This window comes from Aotus nancymaae, unplaced genomic scaffold, assembly GCF_030222135.1.
Source record: "Aotus nancymaae isolate 86718 unplaced genomic scaffold, 86718_ANA_hifiasm-v0.15.2.pri h1tg000021l, whole genome shotgun sequence".
Taxonomy (NCBI): domain Eukaryota; kingdom Metazoa; phylum Chordata; class Mammalia; order Primates; family Aotidae; genus Aotus; species Aotus nancymaae.
In genome coordinates this window covers 3171413-3197309 of record NW_026988433.1, presented here as the reverse complement: position 1 = coordinate 3197309, position 25897 = coordinate 3171413, and the positions used below count along the sequence as shown (strand labels likewise).

Genomic DNA, 25897 nt, shown 5'->3' with positions numbered 1-25897 from the left:
GATCTGCCCACATTGGAATTCCAAAGTGCTAGGATTACAGGGGGTAAGCTACCATGCCTGGCCAATCCCACCTACTTCTGCAACACTGAACCCACCTAGTGTGTTTCAGATATGTATTCCTGAAAAACCCCAAGTCTGGCAAAAAGGCACATTAAAATGAAAGGACTCATGGGAAAAATACAATTAGGGCAGGCCCTTCAAAACCTGTTCAACTTTATAACCAGAATACTAACATAAACAGTAATCACGATTATGTATATTTATATATTATTAATATACGTTGGATTCAGTGGACTAGAAAACTGTTCACTGGGACCATATTTCCTCCCAAAACTGTTTTTTCTGAGCCGTGTATCTGACTTTTAAACCAGCAACAGTAAAACATCGGAAAAATGGGGATAACAGACAGACAGAGAGCAGTTCACGGGTTACTATATCCATCGTCCCAGTACTCCACATACACTCTCATTCAGTTTTCATGACAACCCCTACGAGGGAGGCCACTGGTGTCCCCATTTCACAGAAAAAATGCAGGCACATCTACCACCCACCGCCTCCTGGGGCTGTTTTAAAGACGAGAGGAGTTAACCCACGTAGAGCACGCAAGTTAAAAGCCGGCACTCAATATCCCCTGCCTGGAGGCTGTCACCGAGCTCGGGGCAGGGCAGTGGAGTGCAGTAGGTGGGGGCACGTCCTGCACCCCGAACCAGAGCAGCCAGTGCGCGTCCCTGAGCTCCACGTTCCGGCACACACTGTAGATACTAAGGACACCTACCTCTCCGGGGCTTGCCTGAGGACCAAACGGGGCTAAGGATAGGCAGTGATTAGCACGACAGCCGTCAGGGATCCTCACCACTCGGTTTCTCCTCCGTGAAGAATTTTGTTCAGCTAAGTGTCCGTAAAAGCCTTCGCATTCTTACACGTTTTCTGCTTATGGCAGAAGGCCAGGCCTCCGTCATGTTTACCGTTTGCTCTGGCCACCGAGCAGCCGCGTCTTACCGTTTTTCTATTTTTTTTTTTAAGACGGTCTGGCTCCCTCGCTCAGGCTGGAGGGCTGTGGCGCGATCCCAGCTCACAGCAGCCTCGACCTGCGGGGCTCAGGTGAACCTCCGGCCTCGGCCTCCGAGAATTAATAGCCATGACTTCACGCGCACGCCACCAGCCTCGCTAATTTTTCTTCTTTTTAGAAGAGAAGGGCTGGGCGCGGTGGCTCACGCCTGTAATCCAGCACTTTGGGAGGCCGAGGCGGGCGGATCACCTGAGGTCAGGCGTTCGAGACCGGCCTGGACAACATGGCGAAACCCCGTTTCTACTAAAACTACAAAATTCAGCCGGCATGATGGCGCGCGCCTGTCACCCCAGCTACTCGGGAGGCTGAGGCAAGAGAATCGCTTGAACCCGGGAGCGGAGGCTGCAGGGAGCCGAGATCGCGCCTCTGCGCTCCAGCCTGGGCGACAGGGCTGCACTGTGTCCCCCCACCAATAATAATAATAAACACTAGGCTGGGTGAGGGGGCAGGACTCCGTCTCCAAAAAAATAAAGTAATCAAACAGAGGAGAAAGGGTGTCGCCGGGACAGGATCCTAGGCTCCAGCGATCCGCCCGCCGCGGCCTCCCCCAGCGCTGCGCCTCCAGGCGGGGTCCCGGCCCCCACCCGCCGCGCGTCCGCCCCGCAGGGCCTGGCCCCGCTCCCGCAGCTCGCACCGCCCCCGCCGCGCGGCAGGCCCCAAACGCAGCTGCGCGCCAGGCGAGGCCCGAAACGCCTCAGGAAGAGCCGAGCAGGGGAAGACCGCGCGGCCCGCCTCGTTCCCCCCGCGGAGAAGCTACTTCCGCGGAGCCTCCGCCCCGCCCCAGGTCCCTCCGCCGGCGGTCCGGGCGCGCCGCTCCACCCCGGTCAGGCGCGGCGAGAGGGGGCGGCTGCGGGACCCCGGCCTCCCCCTCGCCTCGGCGGCGCCACCCGCGCCCGGCTCCACCGCACCCTCGGCAGGGCCGGCCCGAGGGCCTCAGGAGAGCGCCCCTCACCTGCCGGCCTCGCCGTCCGCGCCCGGGTCCGCGCGTCGCCGCCCTCCGCTCCTGGAGCCGCCGGCGATCGACCTCTGCTTCGCAGGAGGAATTTGGCGCGCTCCCATCAGTCTCGCGAGAGCCGAAAGTGCCGCCGTCAATCAAGAGGCGCGCGCCGTCAATCAAGAGGCGCGCGCCGTCAATCAAGAGGCGCGCGCCGTCAATCAAGAGGCGCGCGCCGTCAATCAAGAGGCGCGCGCCGTCAATCAAGAGGCGCGCGCCGTCAATCAAGAGGCGCGCGCCGTCAATCAAGAGGCGCGCGCCGTCAATCAAGAGGCGCGCGCCGTCAATCAAGAGGCGCGCGCCGTCAATCAAGAGGCGCGCGCCGTCAATCAAGAGGCGCGCCCCGCCCCTCGCCCGCCCCCTGCAGCGCTCCAATGGGAGCCGGCGCCCGGCGGGGGAGGTGGCCGGCAGGGACCGGGGAAAAGTGTGCGGAGGCGTGCGGGACGCACCGTGGTGTCGGGACCGGGCGGTGCTGCGGGCCGTGGTGGGGCCGGAAATGTCAGGCCGCCCCGCGCCCCGCCCCCCGCCCGCCCGAGGTACGGCGCGGCGCTGGGGAGGCGATGGCGCCGGCGGCGTCCAGGCTGCGGGCCGAAGCCGGGCTTGGGGCGCTCCCGCGGCGGGCGCTCGTCCGGTACCTGCTCCTCCTGCGGCTCTACCCGGTGCTCACCAAGGCGGCCACCAGGTGAGCGGGGCGCGGCCTGCGCGGGAATCCGACGCCGCCCCGGGCGCAGGTGGCTGCAGCGGCGCGGGGCCTGGACGGGGGCGCGCCGGGGTCTGAACCCGCCGCAGCGGGCGCCCTCCGACCTGGCTCTGAACTTCCCGCGGCGTCGCCCGCGACCGCATTCAGCGACTGTGAGGCGCCTCGCCGATCCAGCCCTCCCAGCGCGGGGAGGGCCCGCCGGGACCCCGGGGCTCGGCGCTCAGTTCACCGGAGGACCTGAGAGGGGCCCCGCGCGCCCGGGGATGACGCGGCCAGGGGCGCGGGTGTGCGGGGTGCGAGGTGCAGACGCGGCCGGGGGCGCGGGTGTGCGAGGCGCGAGGTGGAGACGCGGGTGTGCGGGGCGCGGGTGGAGACGCGGCCGGGGGCGCGGGTGTGCGGGGCGCGAGGTGGAGACGCGGCCGGGGGCGCGGGTGTGCGGGGCGCGAGGTGGAGACGCGGGTGTGCGGGGCGTGGGTGGAGACGCGGGTGTGCGGGGCGCGGGTGGAGACGCGGGTGTGCGGGGCGCGGGTGTGCAGGGCGCAGGTGGAGACGCGGCGGGGGGCGCGGGTCTGCGGGGCGCGAGATGGAGACGCGGGTGTGCGGGGCGCGGGTGTGCCGGGCCGGGTGGAGACGTGGCCAGGGGAGGTGTTTTTTGAGAAGGTGACATTGAACAGGCTGTGTAAAGAAGCCGAGCATAGGCTCTCCTGGCACAGGGAACAGCTGGGCAAAGGTCCTGTTAGATTTTGGAGGGAGGGGCGTAGACTGGACTCAGTCCCGAGGGAGGGGAGAGCGTGTGGAGAACGTGAACCCTGAGTAAGGGGCAGGAGGTGTGAAGGGAATCGCCAGGGATCCACGTGTCTAGGTCAGTGCTAGGAATTTTGGATTTTAACGTCCAGAAAGCTTCTCCGAAGGCAAATACAAACCAAGCCCTGGAGGGAGCTACTGGGCCTGTTCCACCTTTTTGTGGACATTTTTATTGTGGTAATTGTAGATTCACAAGCAGTTACAAGACTAATCTGGAGAGATCCCTTGTACGGCGTCCCAGGTTCCCCCATTGGTCACATTCTGTGAAACTAGTGCAGGATCACAGCCAGGGCGTTGGCGGGGACATGGTCCACAGATCGTATGCAGATTTCTCCATTCTTCTTGTAGTTGTATCTGCTCTGTGCAGTTTTACCACATCTGTAGGTTCGTGTGTTGACTACCACAGTCAAAATACAGAACAGTGTCACGATAGGGCTGTCCTGTTGCCCTTTCATAACCACACAGTTTCCCTACTCCCAAACTTCAAAATTATGGTACAACGTCACAGCCAGGACGTTGACACTGATACAGTCCACCAACCGCTTGTCCTTGCCTGTGTGTGTGAGTCCACCGTCTCCACCTTTTGATACAGGAACTAAACATTACAGCCGCTTTAACAAGGATGCCTGCCCGCCCATCTGCTGCATGGCCTCAGAGCGGCCCTGCTCATTCTCCTGTGGGAAAGGGACACCCTCCTGCTGGTCACTCCTGTTTTCTGATGACCTCCCTCTCCACAGTGGCATTTTGTCAGCCCTTGGGAACTTTCTGGCCCAGATGATTGAGAAGAAGCGGAAAAAAGAAAACTCTCGAAGTCTCGATGTCAGCGGGCCTCTGAGATATGCTGTTTATGGGTGAGTGCTGTACAAGGGTCGGTTTATCCTGTAGCCGCTCCGTTTTTGGGCACCAAAACCGAGTGGTTGGACCACTCTGATTTGGAAATACAACTTTTTTTTAAACATTGCAGTAATTATCATGGGGAAAAGTTCAAACAGTTCATACAGTTTGTGTACACACACACGTGGTTTTCTTCTTGTTTTGGAGACAGAGTCTCACTCTATCACTCAGGCGCACAGCAACCTCTGCCTCTCGGGTTCAAGTGATTCTCCTGCCTCAGCCTCCTGAATAGCTGGGATTACAGGCACGTGCCACCAGACCCAGCTAATTTTTGTACTTTTAGTAGAAATGGGGTTATACCATGTTGGCCAGGCTGGTCTCGAGCTCCTGACCTCAAGTGATCCACCCGCCTCAGCCTCCCATATGTGGTTTTATCATGTTTCTTTTTAATTCCATGGATAGGGGTGGTTGTCTTAATTGAGCTGAGGGGCAGACCTGAGTGCAAGTAACTCATCCAAACCTAAAATCAGACTTCAGGATTCAAAAAACCCTGGGAGCATCCTAGACCGGGCTCATGGAAGAGGAAAACTGACTCAATGTGACCAGTTAGTTTCTGTTGTTATTTTCATAGTGTAAATATCCAGAAAAGAAATGCTTAGGTATCCTGAAAAGTGTCATTTCTGAACCACTGTCTGAATTGCAAAAGCACAAAAAAAGAAGAAAAAAATAAAAAAAAATTAATTAAAAATAAAATAAAATAAAAAAAACAAAAAAGAGATTTAAAAAAACTAGAAAAAAAAAATGAATTGCAAAAGCACAGTGACTCAAGAGTTTACCTTCATCCACCCTGAGATCTTGGCCAGCAATAGTGTCATAGATGGATTATTTGAAGTATTTTGCAACTAGAGTGATTTTTTTTTTTCTTGAGACAGAATCTCTCTCTGTTGCCCAGGTTGGAGTGCAGTGGCGCGATCTCGGCTCACTGCAACCTCTGCCTTCTCAGCCTCAGCCTCCCTAGTAGCTGGGAGTACAGGCGCACACCACCATGTCCGGCTAATTGTTGTATTTTTAGTAGATTCGGGTTTTCACCATGTTGGCCAGGCTGGTCTCGATCTCTTGACCTCGTGATCCACCTGCCTCGGCCTCCCAAAGTGCTGGGATTACAGGCGTGAGCCACTGCGCCCGGCCTGCTGATTGTTTCTTTTGCTGTGCAGAAGCTTCTTTGTTTAATGAGTCCCGTTTGTCTATGTTCGGTTTCGCTGCGTTTGCTTTTGAGGAGTTGGTCACAAATTCTTTTTCTCGGCCGACGTCTAGAGGAGTTGCTCCTAGGATCTTTATGGTTTCAGGTCTTGGGTTCAGGTCTTTAATGCACCAGCTCACATTTAGAATCAACTTACTGGGGTCCTTTTTTTTTTTTATAACTCCTAACAAGTTTTGATCAGAAAGACATCAACTTTGGCAGTTATTTGGGAAGAACTGACAGCGTAGCTCTGATAGCAGTTCTGGTGCCCAGGGCCAGCCTTGGGAATCACCTCCTCTGGTCATCCGCAAGGAATGATGGGCTGGGACATCACTGCCAGCGTGAGCAGGCTGCTGCCTGGCATCTCACGGATTCTTTTCCATCTCACTGGTTGGCTCCTGAAAGCTGCAACGCTGAGTACACGCACGTGCTGTCTGCATATAAACAGAACGAAGTCAAATAGCAGTTCAAATATCATCGTGTTAGGGTTTCGGTGCCTGGAATTCAGTTCTGATGGGCAGTGAGATTGTTCACCACCTACCTTTCCTCCTTTGCAGTGGAAAGACGCCTCAGCCTTCGCCACCAAGATGGGGGGGGGAGGCTTCTGGCCAGCCCTGAAGATGAACTGGAGGGTGTGGACGCCAGTGCAGTTCATCAACATCAACTACGTCCCTCTGCAGGTGAGGGCCACGGGGCTCAGCTCCTGCCAAACATTACTTTCTCTCAGCCCTCCCTCCCTCCTTCCTTCCTTCCTCCCTCCTTCCCTCCCTCCCTTCCCCTTCCCTTCCCTCTTTCCTTTTTCTTTCTCTCTCTTTCTCTCCCTTCCTCTCTCCCTCCCTTTCTTTTTCTTTCTCTCTTTCTTTCTTTTCTTCTGTAGTTTTCCTCCAGACTTGCTTTCACCTGTGTCTATACTCCTCAAATGCCCTTGGGCTTTGCCCATGACCCTGAAACATTGATAGTTCTGGATTCAGGAAGCAACACACAAGGGTGTCCCAAGTGGTCGTCTTTGCCTCTTCCGTTCATTCAGCAAATTCTCATTAAAAGCCCCCATGGCAGGGCTGCCCTTGGCTTTTCTAGCCTTTAAACATTCCCAGTCCCAGGAGTGTACAGTCAGGCAACGTGAATCTATGCTCCTGGGTTGCAGTCCTCAAACTTGGCCCAAATAAACTCTAGTTATCCTTGGGGGGGAAATGAAAGGGCCGTGTGCAGTGGTTCACACCTGTAATCCCATCACTATGGAAGGCCAAGGCGGGCAGATCACGAGGTCAAGAGATCGAGACCCTGGCTAACACAGTGAAACCCCATCTCTACTAAAAATACAGAAAGTTAGCTGGGTGTGGTGGTGGGTGCCTGTAATTCCAGCTACTTAGGGGGCTGAGGCAGGAGAATCACTTGAACCCAGGAGGTGGAGGTTGCAGTGAGCCGAGATTGAGCCACTGCACTCCAGCCTGGGCAACAGAGCAAGACTCTGTCTCAGAAAAAAAAAATACAAAAATTAGCTGGGTGGGTGTACACTTGTAGTCCCAGCTACTCAGGTGGCTGAGGCACAAGAATCACTTGAACGCAGGAGATGGAGGTTGCAGTGAACCGAGATCGCACCACTGCACTCCAGCCTGGACAACAGAGTAAGAACCTGTCTCAAAAAAATAAATAAGATGTTAGAAAGAAACAAAACATTCCTGGTCCTTGGGCTCATGAATTATAGCTGAGGCCGAAGGCAGGCGCTGTGTAGTCATGGGTCCTTGGAAGGGCTGCCTCACAGCAGCCGTGGCAGCCACATCCGGGTGAGGGATGAGCCTGTCCAGGTACGGAGTGAAGGCCTTCTGGGGAAACAGCCTTTCTGCTCTCCTGTGCATGAAGGATCTGCTGTGGGGGCTGAGTCAAAGGTGTCGGAACAGGGCTTGGCTCTGGGCTGGTGGAGCGAAGGCCAGAGCCCCAGGCTCTGCCACTGGGATCAGCTGTCTTTATGCAAAACCGGGGTCCCCAGGACCACTCCCATGCTGAGAGGATGGGGCTCAGCACCCCCTGCAGCGTGGCAGGACACCCCCAGGTGCTGCAGGAGGAGGCCTCGCAGAGCCTGCAGGAGCCACATGCTTCCCTCCCCTACAAGGCGTGCAACCCATCAGGGTGGGTGAGCATAGCATCTGCCTGCTGCACCAAAGCTTCAGACCCCCAGGAGAGCAGCTGTGTGGAGCCTATGTGGTTGGTGTGAACAGTCCAGGCACAGGGCAGGTGGCCCTTCTGGGAAAGGTGGGTGCCGGGCCAGCCCAAGCTGCCACTAGGGAGGACCTGGACAGGCCTGCAGGGGCGGCACCTCAGCTACTAAGAGCCTTCCTGTGTAAGCACCGGCTCCGAGCCCTGCCCAGGAGGGAGGAGAGGACCAGGGTGACCCACGAGGGAGGCGGCCCAGTGTGTGCACACTGCACACCACACACACACACACTCTGCACATAGGAAACACACTGCACACACACACACACCAAACACTGCACATACCACACACATACCAGACACACTGCACACACCACACTGTACATTGCACACACACACACCAAACACACCGTACATTGCACACGCACACAGCAAACTGCACACACCACACACACCAATTACACCGCACACACCAAACACACTGCGCACACCACACACACACCACTGTACACACCACACACACACCAAACACTGCACACACCACACACACACCAAACACTGTACACACCACACACACACACCAAACTGCACACACCACACACTAAACACACACCACACACCAAACACCGCACACACGAAACACACCACACTGTACATACCTCACACACACACCCCAAACACACCACACACACCAAACACTACAATTCACACACACACCAAACACTGCACACACACACACCAAACACACTACACATACCACAGACATACCACACACTGCACACACCACATAAAATGCACACACCACACACTGCACACAGCACACATACCCCAAATACACTGTACACACTGCACACCACACACACCAAACACACTGTACACACCGCACAACAAACACACTGCACACACCACACACCAAACACATTGCACACACCACACACCAAACACATTGCACACACCACACACACCAAACACTACAATTCACACACACACCAAACACTGCACACACACACACCAAACACACTACACATACCACAGACATACCACACACTGCACACACCACATAAAATGCACACACCACACACTGCACACAGCACACATACCCCAAATACACTGTACACACTGCACACCACACACACCAAACATACTGTACACACCGCACAACAAACACTGCACACACCACACACCAAACACATTGCACACACCACACACACCACACTGCACACACCACACAACAAACACATTGCACACACCACACACACCACACTGCACACACCACACAACAAACACATTGCACACACCACACACACCACACACCAAACACATTGCACACACCACACAAACCCCAAATACACTGTACCCACTGCACACCACACACACCAAACACACTGCACACACCACACACCAAACACGTTGCACACACCACACACCAAACACACTGCACACACCACACACCAAACACATTGCACACACCACACTGCACATACCACACACCAAACACATTGCACACACCACACACACCAAACACTGCACACACCACACACCAAACACATTGCACACACCACACACACCACACTGCACACACCACACACCAAACACACTGCACACACCACACACCAAACACACTGCACACACACACCAAACACCACACACCAAACACATTGCACACACCACACACACACACCAAACACTGCACACACCACACACCAAACACACTGCATACACCACACAAACCAAACACACCACACACCAAACACACTGCACACACCACACACACACCAAACACACTGCACACACCACACACACACACCAAACACACTGTACACACCACACACACACCAAATACACTGCACGCACCACACATACCCCAAACACACTGTACGCACCACACACACACCAAATACACTGCACGCACCACACACCAAACACACTGTACACACTGCAATACAAACACACTGCACACACCACACAGACCCCAAATACACTGTACACACTGCACACACCACACACCACATTGCACACACCACACACATCAAACAGTGCACACACCACACACCAATCACACTGCACACGCCACACACCAAACACACTGCACACACCACACACACACCAAACACACTGTACACACCGCACACACACCAAATACACTGTGCACACCACGCATACCCAAACACACTGCACACACCACACACACCCCAAATACACTGTACAAGCTGCACACTGCACACACCACGCACACACCAAACACTGTACACACCACACACCAAATACACTGCACATACCACACACACGCCAAACACACTGCATACACCACACACACCAAACACACTGCACACACCACACACACACCAAACACACTGCACACACCACACACACCAAACACAGTACACACCACACACACACCAAATACACTGCACACACCACGCATACCCCAAATGCACTGCACACACCATACAACAAACACACTGCACACACCACACACACCCCAAATACACTGTACACACCACACCAAACACACTGCACACACCACACACCAAACACATTGCACACACCACACACCAAACACACTGCACACACCACTACAACCAAGCTTGTATTTTAGTAGAGATGGGGTTTCACCATGTTTGCTAGGCAGGTCTTGAACTCCTGACCTCATGTGATCTGCCCACCTTGGCCCTCAAAGTGCTGTGACTACAGGAGTGAGCCATTGCACCCGCCCTAATCTCAGTTTTATATCCCAGCCTTTCAGCTGATGTTTTTTTCTGTGTTCTTTTGCTGGAGTGCAGTGGTGCCATCTCTGCTCACTGCAACCTCTGCCTCCCAGGTTCAAGTGATTCTCCTGCCTCAGCCTCCCAAGTAGCTGGGACTTCAGGTGCTTACCACCACCCCCAGCTAATTTTTTTTTTTTAGACGGAGTCTCTGTAGCCCAAGCTGAAGTGCAGTGGTGTGATCTTGGCTCACTGCAACCTCACCTCCTGGGTCTCAGTTCAAGCAATTCTGCCTCAGCCTCCTGAGTAGCTGGAATTACAGGCATGTACCACCATGCCCAGCTGATTTTTGTATTTTTATTAGAGACAGGGTTTCACCACGTTGGCCAGTCTGGTCTCCAAATCCTGACCTGAGGTAATCCACCTGACTCAGCCTCCCAAAGTGCTGAGATTACAGGTGTGAGCCACTGTGCCCAGCCAACTCCTCCTTGATAGTATTCCATTCTTGTTTCATAAGTACAATTACCCTTTAAGATCTTAGTTACAGATCGGGTGTGGTGGCTCACACCTGTAATCCCAGCACTTTGGGAGGCTGAGACAGGTGGATCACAAGGTCAAGAGATTGAGACCATCCTGGCCAACATGGTGAAAACCCCTCTCTACTAAAATAAAAAAATTAGCCAGGCATGGTGGCACGTGCCTATAATCCCAGCTACTTGGGAGGCTGAGGCAGGAGAATCACTTGAACCCGGGAGGCAGAGGTTGCAGTGAGCAGAGATGGCACCACTGTACTCCAGCCAGGCGACAGAGCGAGACTCTGTCTTTAAAAAAAAAAAATCGGCCGGGCATGGTGGCTCACGCCTATACTCCCAGCACTTTGGGAGGCCGAGGCAGATGGATCACGAGGTCAAGAGATCGAGACCAACCTGGTCAACATGGTGAAACCCCGTCTCTACTAAAAAATACAAAAAACTAGCTGGGCATGGTGGCGCACACCTGTAGTCCCAGCTACTCGGGAGGCTGAGGCAAGAGAATTGCTTGAACCCAGGAGGCAGAGGGTGCGGTGAGCCGAGATCGCGCCATTGCACTCCAGCCTGGGTAACAAGAGCGAAACTCCGTCTCAAAAAAAAAAAAAAATCTTAGTTACATAAGTTTGGAAGTCTTCTTGTATCTCATATGCTGTTTCTATTTTCTGAGTTAGGTTTTTATTTATTTATTTATTCATTTTGATCTCTTCCTTTTTAGAGAAAGGATCTTGCTGTGTTACCCAGGCTGAAGTGCGGTAGCTATTCACAGCTCTCACTAACCAGCATGGGAGTTGTGACCTGCTCCGTTTCCACGCTAACCCTAACCCTAGTGCTCTGCTTCTCCCAGGTCACTGTAGTGGTGCTGAACTTCTTGTGGGTACCCAATGAGCAAAGCACAGTACAGCTCGCAAGTCCTGGGCTCGAGCCGTTCTCACCTCAGCCTCCCCAGTAGCTGGGACTGTGGGGTGTGCCACTATGCCTGGCTCTGTCTTCTTGATTAGGTTTTCCTTAAATGTCTCTTGATGCTTGATGGTTCATTTATTTTTCAGACAGAGTCTCACTCTGTCACCAGGCTAGAGTGCGGTGGCGTGACTCTGCTCACCCTGTGGCTGGGACTATAGGTGCGTGCCACCACACCCAGCTAATTTTTGTATTTTTAGTAGAGATGGGGTTTCACCATGTTGGCCAGGATAGTCTCGATCTCCTGACCTCATGATCCACCCGCCTTGGCCTCCCAAAGTGCTGCGATTACAGGCATCAGCTACCGTGCCTGGCCCAGTTCATTTGTTTTTAAAAATCAATGCCACTAAGACATTCTTTGGAAGCTTATTGTGGGCCGCACTTGTGCACAAGTGTGGTGGCACACACCTGTAGTTCCAGTTACTCCAGAGACTGAGGCAGGGTAATCACTTGAGCCCAGGAATTGGAGGCTTCAGTGAGCTGTGATTGCACCACTGCACTCCAGCCTGGACAGGAGAGTAACAACACCCTGTCTCTAAAAAAAATACATTTTGTAAAACATTTTAAATTTTACTTTTTGAGACAGTGTCTCGCTCTGTTGCCCAGGTTGGAGCGCAGTGGCACGATCTCGGCTCACTGCAGCCTCTACCTCCTGGTTTCAAGCGATTCACCTGCCTCAGCTTCCTGAGTAGCTGGGATTACAAGCATATGCTACCATGCCTGGCTAATTTTATACCAACTCAGTCTTCAAACTCTAAGTGATTTTCATTTTTTGAGACAGGGTTTTACACTGTTGCCCAAGCTAGAGTGCAGTGGTGCGATCATGGCTCACTGCAGCTTTCACCTTCTGGGCTAAGGTGATCCTCTAGCCTCAGCCTCCAGAGCAGCTGGGACTAGAGGTGCCTGCCACCATGCCCAGCTAATTTTTTTCTTTTTGAGACAGAGTCTCACTCTGTTGCCCAGACTGGAGTGCAGTGGTACAGTCTCAGCTCACTGCAATCTCCACCTCCTAGGTTCAAGCGATTCTCCTGCCTCAGCCTCCTGAGTCTCTAGTATCACAGGCTCCAGTCACCACACCTGGCTAATTTTGTATTTTTAGTGGAACCCAGGTTTCACCATGATGGCCAGGCTGGTCTCGAACTTCTGACCTTAGGTGATCCACCCGCCCCAGCCTCCCAAAGTGTAGGGATTACATTCGTGAGCCACCATGTCTGGCCCTAAGTGATTTTTTCTTTTTTGTGTGTGTCTGAGATGGAGTCTTGCTCTGCTGCCCAGGCTGGAGTGCAGTGGCTCGATCTCGGCTCACTGCAACTTCCTCCTCCCGGGTTTAAGCAATTCTGTGCTTCAGCCTGCCGAGTAGCTGGGATTACAGGCATGTGCCACCTCGCCTGGCTAATTTTTTGTATCTTTAGTAGAGACGAGGTTTCACCATGTTAACCAGGATGGTCTCGAACTCTTAACCTCATGATCCACCCGCCTCGGCCTCCCAAAGTGCTGGGATTACAGGTGTGAGCCAATGCGCCCAGCGTGATTTTTAAAAAGCTTAAATGAGGGGGCCGGGCGCGGTGGCTCACGCCTGTAATTCCAGCACTTTGGGAGGCCGAGGCGGGTGGATCACGAGGTCAAGAGATCGAGACCATCCTAGTCAAAGGGGTGAAACCCCGACTCTACTAAAAATACAAAAAATTAGCTGGGCATGGTGGCGCGTGTCTGTAATCCCAGCTACTCAGGAGGCTGAGGCAGGAGAATTGCCTGAACCCAGGAGGCGGAGGTTGCGGTGAGCCGAGATCGCGCCATTGCACTCCAGCCTGGGTAACAAGAGCGAAACTCCGTCTCAAAAAAAAAAAAAAAAAAGCTTAAATCGGATCATGTCATTTCCCAACTTTAAAATGTGCAGAGATGGTCCGGCAATCCCACTTCTGGGTACAGACGCAAAAGAATGAGTCAAAGAGAGATCTGGACGCCGTTGTAGCACTGTTCACAATAGCCAGGAGGGGCAACACAGCAAGCGCCCGGCAGCGGCTCAGCAGCGGGGTCGGTCCACGCAGGGAGCGCTGATCCCCCGGAAGGAAACCCAGGCTCGAACGCAGTCCCTCTGAGGACACGGCTAAGCGAAACGCGCCGGCCATGGAGGGACAGTCCCGCAGGAGAGGGCGGTGCTGGGCCGGGGTTGAGGAGTCGGGACCAGGGAAAGGAACAACCCGGCAGGACCTGAGAGCTTTTCACGCCACTTGACCCGCACACGCAGGAACGGCGCCGACAAACAACTTTATTTCGTGTTCCGCCACCAAACAAATACCGTTTAAACCTGCGGTGGTTTCCCAGTTCCCTTAACCCAGGGCCCCACGTTCTCTGGGTGGAAGCCCAGACCTCCAGGGGGATGGGGGTCGGCAGGCCAGGCCACTTGGACTCCAGGCGGGCTCCTGTGTGTACGGGTTCCTGGGGCTCCTGGGGCCGAGGGCTTCAGCTTGATGTCTTCTGGCCAATCAGACAAGCACCCCAGGCTCTCGGAATCCCCACGCCATGAGCTTCCAAAAATTAGAGTTTGCATGAAAACCTGGAGGGAGACGAGGGCAAGCGGAGGGTTCTCCTTGGATCCGTTCTGTGCCGGGAAAGCCCTGGGCCCCACAGCCGACCTTCCCTCCCACCTTGCTGGCCGGAATCGGGTCCACTACCCCCTTTTAAAGCCATCGCCATCAAGGGACACAGAATTGCCGTAAGTGGCTCAGCAGAACTGAGTGGAACACCGGTCCCCAAGCCAGTGACGCTGGAGGCCACCCACGTGGACAGAGCAGGGAGAGGCAGGGAGGGGGAGGGCCGGGCTTTGTGGCCACTGCAGTCAGCCTACCAAGTCGCTGAACGAGGCCACTCTGTCACTGTGGAACTGGTCACCGCCGCCACCTGGGGCTGCCGGCTGGTTGGGAGGTGCAGGGGAGGCTCTGGAGAGCTGGAGGAGGGGAGCCGGGGTCTCCGCAGGCAGCTTCTTTCCTGGCAGGCCTATCACTCGTCCCACGCTCATCTCCCCCAGGGGAGGAATTGTAAGCAGCAGACGAAAAGCGGAGGGAGCCAGGGCCACACGGGAGGGACCCAGCTACCGGAGGGGAGGGGACTGCGGCCGAGAGGAGGGACCCAGCTACCGGAGGGGCGGGGACTGCGGCCGAGAGGAGGGACCCAGCTACCGGAGGGGCGGGGACTGCGGCCTAGAGGAGGGACCCAGCTACCGGAGGGGAGGGGACTGCGGCCTAGAGGAGGGACCCAGCTACCGGAGGGGAGGGGACTCCGGCGAGAAGCAGCGGGCACCACCCCACCCTGATGAAGGCCCCCGCCCACACTGATGAAGGCCTCTCCTGTCCCGAGGAGCTTGTGGCCGTTTCCACACCCGTGGAGAGTAGATGGATTTTTAAATCATCTGAAGCTACAGGAAAGATTCGTCCTGAAGCTTTTTTCAAATGAGGTAATGTGTTTTTCTGTCTTGGCCTTTTAATAAATCATGCATTAGGCAAATGGTAACATTTAAACCAATTATGAGCAATTGATCTTAATTTTTTTTAAGAACATAGAACTGAGTTATGACCTTCTTTTTGTGAATATAATACCTTTACCAAAATAAAACAATGAGAGTTATGTCTTATGCATTAGCTCACACTGTTGGAGAAAAACAATTTTTCATTTTTCTTTTTTTGGATGAGAGCACATTATCAAAATTTTTATGTACAAAATAGTATTTCCTTCTTAGTAAATGTAGGGGTTTTGACAATGGCCGTGTTTCACAATAACACAACACCTCTCATCAAAACACTAGGAGTAATTACACCATCTTCATTATACAGATGACAGAAGTTAAGCATCAAAGGTTTATTCGTCACTCACAGTAGGTCAAAATAACCTGAAAAACAACCCAGCATGGGACTTTTTGTTTAAAATGAGTGAATCTCCAAAAGGATAGTAAAAATGGAGTGTGTTTTAAAAGTTTACATTTTTAAAAAATAATGCTTTTAACCCTTATGAAATACAGTGTGATATTGTTATGCATTGGAATTCACACCATAAATCTAAGGGGTGTGTATGCATTTAACTTGAAGGGTGCTCACTTGAGCCACTTTGTGAACATGAGGTCAGGGTCTCCCTTCCATACAGGAATCGACTTATTTGTGTATCCTAGACCTCTGCCCCTTCTCCCTTGGGAGAATCCTGGACTGAGAACATGGGGCTATGTATGCGCTTATTTTCAGCAGCTCACAGTGGCCTTGGACAAGTCTTTTCTCTTCTCTAGGCTTCAGATCCAATCTGAATGGCACAGGTGCCAAACGGGTCATTTGTAACCTGTGACTTCAAAAAAGCTGTTACAGCTCTTTGTACCAAGTGTGCTCTGCAGACATGTGGCACATTTTGTTATGCTCAGGAAGTGTTTTAAACAGTTTCAAATCAGTCTTTTAACATTTTTTAATATTTTGCATAAATATCCAGACGTCCTTTGTCTCCCGGAGCATCTGAGGCTCTGGTGCCCCAGGCTGCATTCCTGCGGGGCCCCGGGGTGGCAGCTGGGCTGCGGTGACCCTTTCCCACACCTCAGGCACCCAATGACTCTGGTCTGCTGGTTCCCCCACCCCACTGCCTACAGGAGCTAAAAAGAAATTATTTAGGAAGTTAGTGAGAGTAAGAATCCTCAGTAAAGTTTCCCTTTTAACAAAAAGCAGCTCCCCCAAATCATTTCTTTTCTAACAAAGAGCAGCCTGTAAAATGGAGCTGCGGACACAGATAAGCAAGCTGGACGCCCGCACGGGTGAGTGCCGGCAGTTGTGCCGATAGAAAACGGCTACCTGGGCTGGGCGCGGTGGCTCACGCCTGTGATCCCAACACTTTGAGAGGCTGAGCGGGGCAGATCGCAAGGTCAGGAGATTGAGATCATCCTAGCCAACATGGTGAAAACCCATCTCTCCTAAAAATACAAAAATTAGCTGAGCGTGGTGACAAGTGCCTATAATCCCAGCTACTCAGGAGGCTGAGGCAGGAACATAGTTTGGACCCAGGAGGTGGAGGTTGTGGTGAGCCGAGGTCATGCCACTGCACTCCAGCCTGGTGACAAAGCAAGACAGTGAATAAAAAAAAAAGAAAGAAAGAAAAGGAGAAGGAAGGAAGGAAGGAAGAAGGCTACTTGAGGGCCAGGCATGTTCAACATGGACCTTCATCTTCTCTTTTCTTTGTCAACCACGTGTACAGCAAAGGAGCGGGCAACATGGCACCAGCCAGGTAGAGACATCATCTGCGTAGTGAAAGACGAGGGTGGGGCAGCCAGCTTCTTTGTGCATTATGTAAATGGTACCCCTGGTCCAACTAATTTTGGACGCTATGTAAATCAGACACTGCCTCTTCAAGATCATCTGTGAAACCCCGTGCATTTCACCAGGAAACTGGAACACCCGCTGGAGAGCTCCCCTCTGCCTGCAGGAGAAAGAGCTTTTCTCTTTTCTCTTTCTTTTGCCTATTAAACCTCTGCTCTTAAACTCACTCCTTGCGTGTGTCCTCACCCTCGATTTCCTTGGCGTGTGGCTCCAAACCTTGGGCATTACCCCAGATACACGACCCTGCTTCACCGCGTCCTTTCCTCTCTAGCCTGAGACGCTGTCACTGCGATAACTCACTTTGCTTGCCCTACTGATCACCTTATAGTCAGGTGGGGTCTGTCTTGTGCCTGTGTCTTTCTCAAGTCAGCATCAGTGGTCAACTATGAGAACTGTTAATTCCAAGAAAAGCCCTTGTACTCATTTCAGTTTGCAATCCTTTTCTCATGAATATTAAAATATTCCTTCAATCTGGGCTTCTTTTCTACCACCAGAAATCCCACCACACCAATCCCATTAATCTGGGCTCAGAGACAGTATTTTCCTTTCTTTTTAAAATAATTTTTGTATTTCTCTCTCTCTCTCTTTTTTTTTTTTATTGTAGTTTAGGTTCTGGGGTACATGTGCAGATCATGCAGGATTGTTGCATAGGTACACACATGGCAAGGTGGTTTGCTGCCTTCATCCCCCATCACCTATATCTGGTATTTCTCCCCTCATTACCCCTCCCCACCCTCCCCACTGACCCGCTGTCCACAGTGTGTGAGGCTCCCCTCCCTGTGTCCACATGTTCTAATTGTTCAACACCTGCCTATGAGTGATACCATGCGGTGCTTGATTTTCTGTTCTTGTGTCAGTTTGCTGAGAATGATGGTTTCCAGATTCATCCATGTCCCTATGAAGGGCACGAACTCATCGTTTTTAATGGCTGCATAGTATTCCATGGTGTGTATGTGCCACATTTTCTTTATCCAGTCTCTTGTTGATGGACATTTGGGTTGGATCCAGGTCTTTGCTATTGTAAACAGTGCCGCAATGAACATATGTGTGCATGTGTCTTTATGATAGAACAATTTATAATTCTTTGGATATATACTCAGTAATGGGATGGCTGGGTCAAATGATATTTCTATTTCTAGGTCCTTGAGGAATCGCCACACTGTCTTCCACGATGGTTGAACTAATTTACACTCCCACCAACAGTGTAAAAGTGTTCCTATTTCTCTACATCCCCTCCAGCATCTGTTGTCTCCAGATTTTTTAAGATCACCATTCTAACTGTCGTGAGACGGTATCTCAATGTGGTTTTGATTTGCATTTCTCTAATGACCAGTGATGATGAACATTTTTTCATATGCTTGTTGGCCTCATAGATGTCTTCTTTTGTAAAGTGTCTATTCATATCCTTTGCCCACTTTGGATGGGCTTGTTTTTTTCTTGTTAATCTGTTTTAATTCTTTGTAGATTCTGGATATTAGCCCTTTGTCAGATGGGTAGAATGCAAAAATTTTTCCCATCTAAATTTGTTGCCCAGATTCAATCACAATTAAACATTCATACATAGGGGACTGCGAAAAGGTGGAAAAGAGATTAAACACAACGGATTTTCTCAAAAGACTTAACTTCTGTTTTGGAAAACCTAAAACTCACTATAAATAGAGTTCCTCATAGAGCACAATGTAATAATGGGAAAAGCAATCAGTTATGAATTCTTCAGTGTTTGCTGAAATCTGTTCTGTTTATTGTCTTTTCTTCTCTCTCTTTCTCTCTCTCTCTCTCTCTCTCTCTCTCTCTCTCTCTCTCTCTCTCTCTCTCTCTTTCTCTCTTTCATTCTTTTGCCGAGGCTGGAGTGCAATGGTATAATCTCGGTTCACCACAACCTCCGCCTCCCAGGTTCCAGCCAGCGATTCTCCTGCCTCAGCCTCCGAGTAGCTGGGATTACAGGTGTGTGCTAATTATTGTATTTTTAGTAGAGATGGAGTTTCACTATGTTGGCCAGGCTGGTCTTGAACTCCTGATCTCAGGTGACCCACCCACCTCGGCCTCCCAAAGTACTGGGATTATAGGTGTGAGCCACCGCACCCAGCCAATTCTGTGTATTGTATCTTTTTAAAATTAAAATAATTGTAGTAACAAAACACATAACATAAATACACTTCCAAATATTTAAACAGGATGTATAACTCTTTTTGCTCTTTAAACATAATAATCTGTCATATTCCCCACATTCCTGTTATATGTAAGTATAAAATTTACCATCGTAACCATTTTGAAGTCTACAGCTCCATGGTGGCAACATTCACATTGCTGTGCAACAAATTTTTAGAACTTTGTCGCCTTGCAAAACTGAAATTCTGTACCCATGACGCTAACAGCGACGTCTCATTTTCACGAGTCTGCCCACCTCCGGGCAAGTACCTTCTCCTCTCTGTCTGTGAATGTGATTGCACTAGCTACCTTCTATGTGGGATCCTGCAGTATCTGTCTTTTTGTGACTGACTTCTTTCACTTAGCATAATGTCCCCAAGGCCCAGCTACTGTGTTGTCTCATTTAACTCTTAAGGCAGTCCTGGGAGATGGGTCTTATTTACAGATGAGCAAACGGAGGTTCCAACAGACGTCCAGTGTCACCTGACAATGCGCAACAGGTCAAGGTTTCAAATTCCAGTTAAAATCCCTGTGGTGGGGCTGGACACGGTGGCTCACACCTGTAATCCCAGCACTTTGGGAGGCCGAGGCGGGCAGATCACCTGAAGTCAGGAGTTTGAGACCAGCCTGACCAACGTGGTGAAACTCTGTCTCTACTAAAAATACAAAAATTAGCCAGGAGTGGTGGCCGGCACCTGTAATCCCAGCTACTCAGGAGGCTGAGGCAGGTGAATCACTTGAACCTGGGAGGCAGAGGTTGCAGTGAGCTGAGATCACACCACGGCACTCCAGCCTAAGTAAATAAAGAATAAATCCCTGCTGCTACCTTGTAGGCCAGGGTTTCTCAAAGCAGAATCTGCTGGGGCGTGGGAGGACACTCCAGCATTTCCCGGAAGCTCTGCTGCTTTCTACAATGTATGTAAGTTTTATTTCTATCTTGCTGGCTATCTTTTCCTTTCTGCCTTTTATCTGGGGGAGAGAGTTGGGCTGGCTCAGGTGCAAATACTTAATCACACTTCTCGTCTATTGGTGCAATCTCTCCTGTGATCCGTAGGAATCTGCGCTATTAATGTGTTTCCTTTTCCTCCCCCATCCGAGATTCTTCCTCCTGCCGTCTTCTAAGGCACAGGTGTTGGCTGTAGCTTGAACAGGACAAATATCCTTATAAAGTCGCCGTGTTGGCGTGTGCATGCATGGGTGTGTGTGTGTGTGTTTCAAGCCACAGATTTAACTCTCTATTTGCCACTGTTCTTATTTTGAAATTTGTTTTGCATTGTTCTTAGTTATACCAAAGTTATTACTTTTCACATTTTTAAGAATCAACAGGTCCACAGATCTGTAAAACATATCACAAAAAGGAGCAAATTCTGTTCATCCACTCCTCCTATTATTCTTTTCAGAGATGTTTTCAACACATTTAGCTGAGTTTTAGTATTTATCGTCAAATGGCATGTTTATCTTATTTCTGTTTCTATTTACTAAAATCATCTGTCATATCCCTAATATTGCTGATGTGCCTTAAGCTTTCTTTCACGTCCCTCTTCCCTGTGTGAGCCCCTTCTGTCCCTCATTCCAACAATCTTTCTAACATACATTTCTTTAACTTGTATTTTAGGTTCAGGGGTCCATGTGCAGGCTTGTTATGTAGGTAAGTTGCATGTGACGGGGCTTTGTGTACAGATTATTTCATCCCCCAGGTGATAAGCCTAGTACCCGAGAGGGAGAGATTTCCATCCTCACCGTCCTCCCTTCACCCTCAGTTAGGCCCTAGTGTCTACTGTTCCCTTCTTCGTGTCCATGTGTATTCAATGTCTTGCTCCCACTTATGAGTGAGAACACGTGGCACTAAGTTTTCTGTTCCTGGGTTAGTTTGTTTAGGATAATGGCTTCCAGCTCCATCTATGTCACTGCAAAGGACATGCCCTCATTTGCTTTTTATGTCCCTGTCATATTCCATGGTGTATATGTACCACGTTTTCCTCATCCAGTCTACCGTTGATGGACATCGACTTTAATTCCATGTTTTTGCTCTTGTGAATAGTGCTGCGGTGAACATATGCGTGTATGTGTTTTTATGGTAGAATGATTTACAGCCTTTGGGCATATACCCAATAATGGGATTGTTGGGTCAATTGGTAGTTTTGCCATGCGTCCTTCTAACACACATTTTTCTCTATCAGTATTCTGCTAATTTTTACGAACATACAAGCCCTAAGCTGAAACACCTTTTGCTTCCTTGACTTTCTCTGCTTTCCCTTGAGCTAATAAGTGTTATGCTTTTATTTGCTTAGATATCGGTGCTTGCGCTCACATGGTCGGAACAATCTGTTACTCTGTCTGTGTTTGCTTCCTGAAGGAGCCTCCTGCTCTGCTGAGCTGCCCCAGCCTGGCTGGGTGCCTAAGGCCTGAGCGCCACTTCCCCAGGTTCACCCTTCACCATCTTCCCGGCATCCCCCTTCCTCTCCAGGGCTGGATCCCCTGTTTCCCGTATGCAGAGTCCTTCTTTTTCTCTGTTTGGTGAAGTGCGTTCTGCGCTTTATGCTGGGGATTCGGTATGTGACATTTCTTTCTTAGATTTTCATGTCTGAAAATGTCTTTATTCTTACCCCATATTTGATTAAACATCCCATATGTTCAAATACTAAACCGGCCATCAATCTTCATTTGAATTTTAATGCGCTGATCTACTATTTTGGAACTTCCAGTATATTATTGAGAAAATGGAAATTACTCTGATTCTAATTTTTTTAATGTGGTAGAAATGCACACCCCTGATTCAAAAATTATCAAAGATGTTGGTTTACTGCTAGAGGAAAAGAGAAAGAAATGCGATTGTCTCAAATCACTAGTCTTCTCAGTACTTTAAAGTTTACCTTGGATTTCCCAGCATTTATTTTTAAAATGCATCTATGTGGTCACATGTGTATTATGTTTGTTACTTCTAGTGGCTACGTGACATTCCACGGTAAGCACCTATGGTCATGTCCACACCCGCTCCTGATTGATGGAAAATTCAGTTGCTTCCGTCTTCCCGCTAACACGCACAGTTACTTACCCACAGCCCAGCATGAGAATGACCCTGGGTTATTTACCACACACAGGACTGCAGAGAAAGGACATATATATCTATATATTCACAATTTTATGTGATTCCACTAATTTGCTCTTTAGAATGGCTAAGCCAGATTTATTTTGCCCCCAGCAGTGGCAGGGATCCCATTATGTTACATCCTTACCAACTCTTGGAGTTAATCTATCCTGCTCAGTATCCCCACCTGATGGGCATAAAATGGTATCATGTAATGCTCTCTTTTACATTCTTAGTTTAGTAGTTAGTTTGAATGCATCTTCAACTCTTAGGCTTCTCCTTTTGTAAGTATATTCCTAGGCATTTAGAATAATCCAAGTGGTTGCTTTTTACAAATTTTATATTTTTAATTTTCATGGGTACATAGTACGTGTAAACAACGGACTGCTTTGAAAGAAAGTCACATCTATTTCAGCATCTGTGCTAGTGTTGATATTCATCATTGCTTCAGCATCAGGTGGACTCTCAAACCAGGACAGCATTGCACAAATTGTAGGGTGTGGGCTCCTCTCTAATGTGGATGTGTTGGGAAGAGGTTGTGAGTGTTCAGTTTGAGAGTTCTGTTCTATCCTACACCGCATGAATAAAGCCAAGTGTAATGATCCGTGTTCACAGCAGTTCTAAGGAGGACTCCCTTTGTGATGGAACAGTGAGGAACAACTGACTGGAGAAGGAGGTCTTTGAGTGGCTGCTAATGGATCGGGAGGAATTCTTGTTACCAATCCTCCATCGCCGCAAAGCACGTTGGTGAATGAAGCTAAGAATGGAACTCCATTAGACACGATGAAGCTGATATGAGCACAAGGAAATGATTTACAGTCTGGGGAGGTAAATTAGAATATGAAAGCCTGTAAGCAAAGTAACTTAGACAATAAACAGGTACATAAGTTAGTGAATTTAAGCATAAACACCCTCTCCCAGCTTCCCAAATACCAACTTTTCCTACCACAGTTTGACATTTTTATTGTGATTTTTCAGAGTTTCTGGAAAATGAAAATAACCATCTCTATGTATAATGTGAAGTTATTTGCATAGATCATGTTTACTAGTTTTAAGCACTCTTAGTAGCAATTAATTTTAAACTTCTGTGCATGAAATTCTTAAGATAGCTGATATGTGTGCCCTTCTTATGGCTAATGAAAAAGTCAAAGCTTGTTAGAAAAACATTTCATATTTTTGCTGAGTCATCTTTTCTATAAATGTCATCTTTTTCTTTTTGCAATAACTAAACTATAATAGAAAAGAATAGAGTGGGCATGCCTGTCCCTACTTTGGCTCCAGGATAATGGAAAATTTGTATCCACGCAGGCTAAATGATCTGAGTCCTGTGGCTCAGCTGCAGAGACCCCATCACTCACATTGGTGGTGACACATTGCATCAGTGTCCCGATGAGCAGCCCTGCTGGTCTAAAAAGAGACCCTTTTAGTCCTTAACAATACATTAGATGTCAGTTATTTTATTTTATTTTTGAGACGGAGTCTCACTCTGTCACCCAGGCTGGACTGCAATGGCGTGATCTCAGCTCACTGCAACCTCTGCCCCCTGGGTCCAAGAGAATCTCCTACCTCAGCCTTGCCAGTAACTGGGATTATAGGTGCCTGCCACCGCACACAGCTAATTTTTGTATTTTTAGTGGAGACGGGGTTTCGCCGTTTTGGCCAGGCTGATCTTGAACTTCTGACCTCGTGATCCACCCGCCTCGGCCTCTCAAAGCACTAGAATTACAGGCATGAGCCACTGCACCTGGCCTGGATGCCAAATTTTAACAAAAACATGTTTGCCTTTCGCAGAATCAATAATAAAATGTGTTTTCTACCCATCAGGTAGTGCTTTAACAGATCATTTTTGTGAATTTGAGTATTTCAAGGGACAAACATTCCAGAAAATGAATACATGTTAAATACTCATAATTATGGATACCCTCTGCTTATGGTAAAATATATACTTTAAATTTTGCTCTCATCCATTAAAATATAGGCTGGAGAGTGATGCAACGCAGATTTCGTAGATAAGACTACGGCTGCCACTACCACTTCAAAATAATGTGGTTCATGACTTACGAGGTTTTATCTGAATCTCCTTTTCCTCCACACTTACTTTGGAAGAATATTACTCCATAATTCATAGTAAATAATGCAAAACTTTGAGGACTTAATAAGTGGTCCTAAGATACAGAGAAATGGCTTGGAAGCAATTTTTCCTTCCATTATTTGTAATACTTTTTTAGAATTATGGGGTGGATAATATGTTTACACTTTAAATCTTTTGCTTGAACATAGTGTAATCCATTATCACCGTGTGCTCAAAAACTTAGAACAATAAACACACACGCACACAGAGATCATTAGTGCACTGTGCCTTTAATTATCACAAAGTGCACAGAGGTACACATATGCAATCACCGCCAATGTCAGGAAACAGACATTTAGGGACATCCAGAAAATGCCACAGCAGCCTCCTCCGATCACTGGCTTCATCCTCCCTAAAGACAACCATCATTTCAAAAGGATAAACAATTTTCCTCATGGAGTCCAATATTGGAGACTTTATTTAGGAGACTCATTCATGTGACTGGGTGTGACCTTCATTCGTTCATTTGTATTACGTATTGCTTATCATTGTGTGAATACACTAACGTGTATCCATTTCACTGGTGAGACACACTTGAATTGTTTTCAGTGTGCAGATCTCCTGAGTAATGCTGCAATGACTATCCTGGCACATGTCTTTGTGGTCATTTGTGTGGAGTTCGGTTGAGTATAGTCCAAAAACTGAAATGGCTTAACCATGGGGTCTATATTGGGAGGGCCGCCGGGAGGCACTAGCTTGGCCAGATGCGGCCATGGGGAGGCCGGGGACGGGACCTGTGGATAAAGGCTGCCCCAGAGGCAGTAGCTGGGCCTGAGCAGAGGCCATGGTGATGCCACGAGCTGGGCCCACAAGGACCTGGTGCAGGCAGGAGCTGGGCCTGTGGAGGCCAGGCCTGGAGAGGAAGCTTAGGGCCTGGAATGGCCGCCAGGAGGCAGGAGCTGGCCCGGGAGAGACTGTGATATGCGAGCTGGGCTGAGGACCTGGGCCTACACTCAAGGCCAGTGCAAGGCGAGAGCTGGGTCCGGGGGGGTTGCCACAGGCACGAGCTGGGCCCAAACGGGCCAGTGTGAGGGAGGTGCTGGGCCTGTGGACGCAGCTGGGATGCAGCCAGGCAGCCAGGCAGGATCTTGACAAGGGGAAGCTGCCAGCACACAGCAGCTGGTGCTGGGGAGGCTGTGGGGGGTCCAGAGTTGGGCCCGGAGGCCCAGTCCCGCTGGCCGTGGGAGGCCCAAGCATTGGGTCC

The 25897-nt window shown here is 50.1% G+C and overlaps 2 protein-coding genes across 6 annotated transcripts in view; one reads left to right on the top strand and one right to left on the bottom strand.

The window, feature by feature from the left end:
* The window catches only part of LOC135276211 (DNA polymerase epsilon catalytic subunit A-like), a 37842-nt gene extending 35714 nt beyond the window's left edge, over positions 1-2128 (bottom strand). The window contains exon 1 of the mRNA XM_064379474.1: positions 2022-2128. Within this exon, the coding sequence (XP_064235544.1) occupies positions 2022-2128 (107 nt within the window). The remainder of the gene's footprint in view (positions 1-2021) is intronic.
* Positions 2129-2623: 495 nt separating this feature from the next.
* Positions 2624-25284, top strand: LOC135276239 (peroxisomal membrane protein 2-like). Of its 5 annotated transcripts, XM_064379570.1 has the most exons (6): positions 2624-2745; positions 4305-4418; positions 6199-6321; positions 21090-21122; positions 21942-22026; positions 23178-25284. In XM_064379570.1, exons 1-3 carry the CDS (start codon positions 2624-2626, stop codon positions 6257-6259), a joined length of 297 nt encoding a protein of 98 aa, XP_064235640.1. In that variant the 3' UTR covers positions 6260-6321; positions 21090-21122; positions 21942-22026; positions 23178-25284. The 5 variants fall into 5 exon arrangements, with proteins under 5 accessions (XP_064235640.1, XP_064235639.1, XP_064235641.1 ...); XM_064379569.1 differs by lacking the exon at positions 21942-22026; XM_064379571.1 differs by lacking the exons at positions 21942-22026; positions 23178-25284 and adding an exon at positions 21831-21935.
* Positions 25285-25897: the final 613 nt, after the last annotated feature.

Excerpts from the sequence above, each read along its gene's own strand:
- LOC135276239 (XM_064379572.1), top strand. The coding sequence starts at position 2,624 with ATGGCGCCGGCGGCGTCCAGGCTGCGGGCCGAAGCCGGGCTTGGGGCG. Across the intron at positions 2,746-4,304 it reads CTCACCAAGGCGGCCACCAG|TGGCATTTTGTCAGCCCTTG; the intron begins GTGAGCGGGGCG and ends CCCTCTCCACAG. Across the intron at positions 4,419-6,198 it reads CTGAGATATGCTGTTTATGG|TGGAAAGACGCCTCAGCCTT; the intron begins GTGAGTGCTGTA and ends CCTCCTTTGCAG.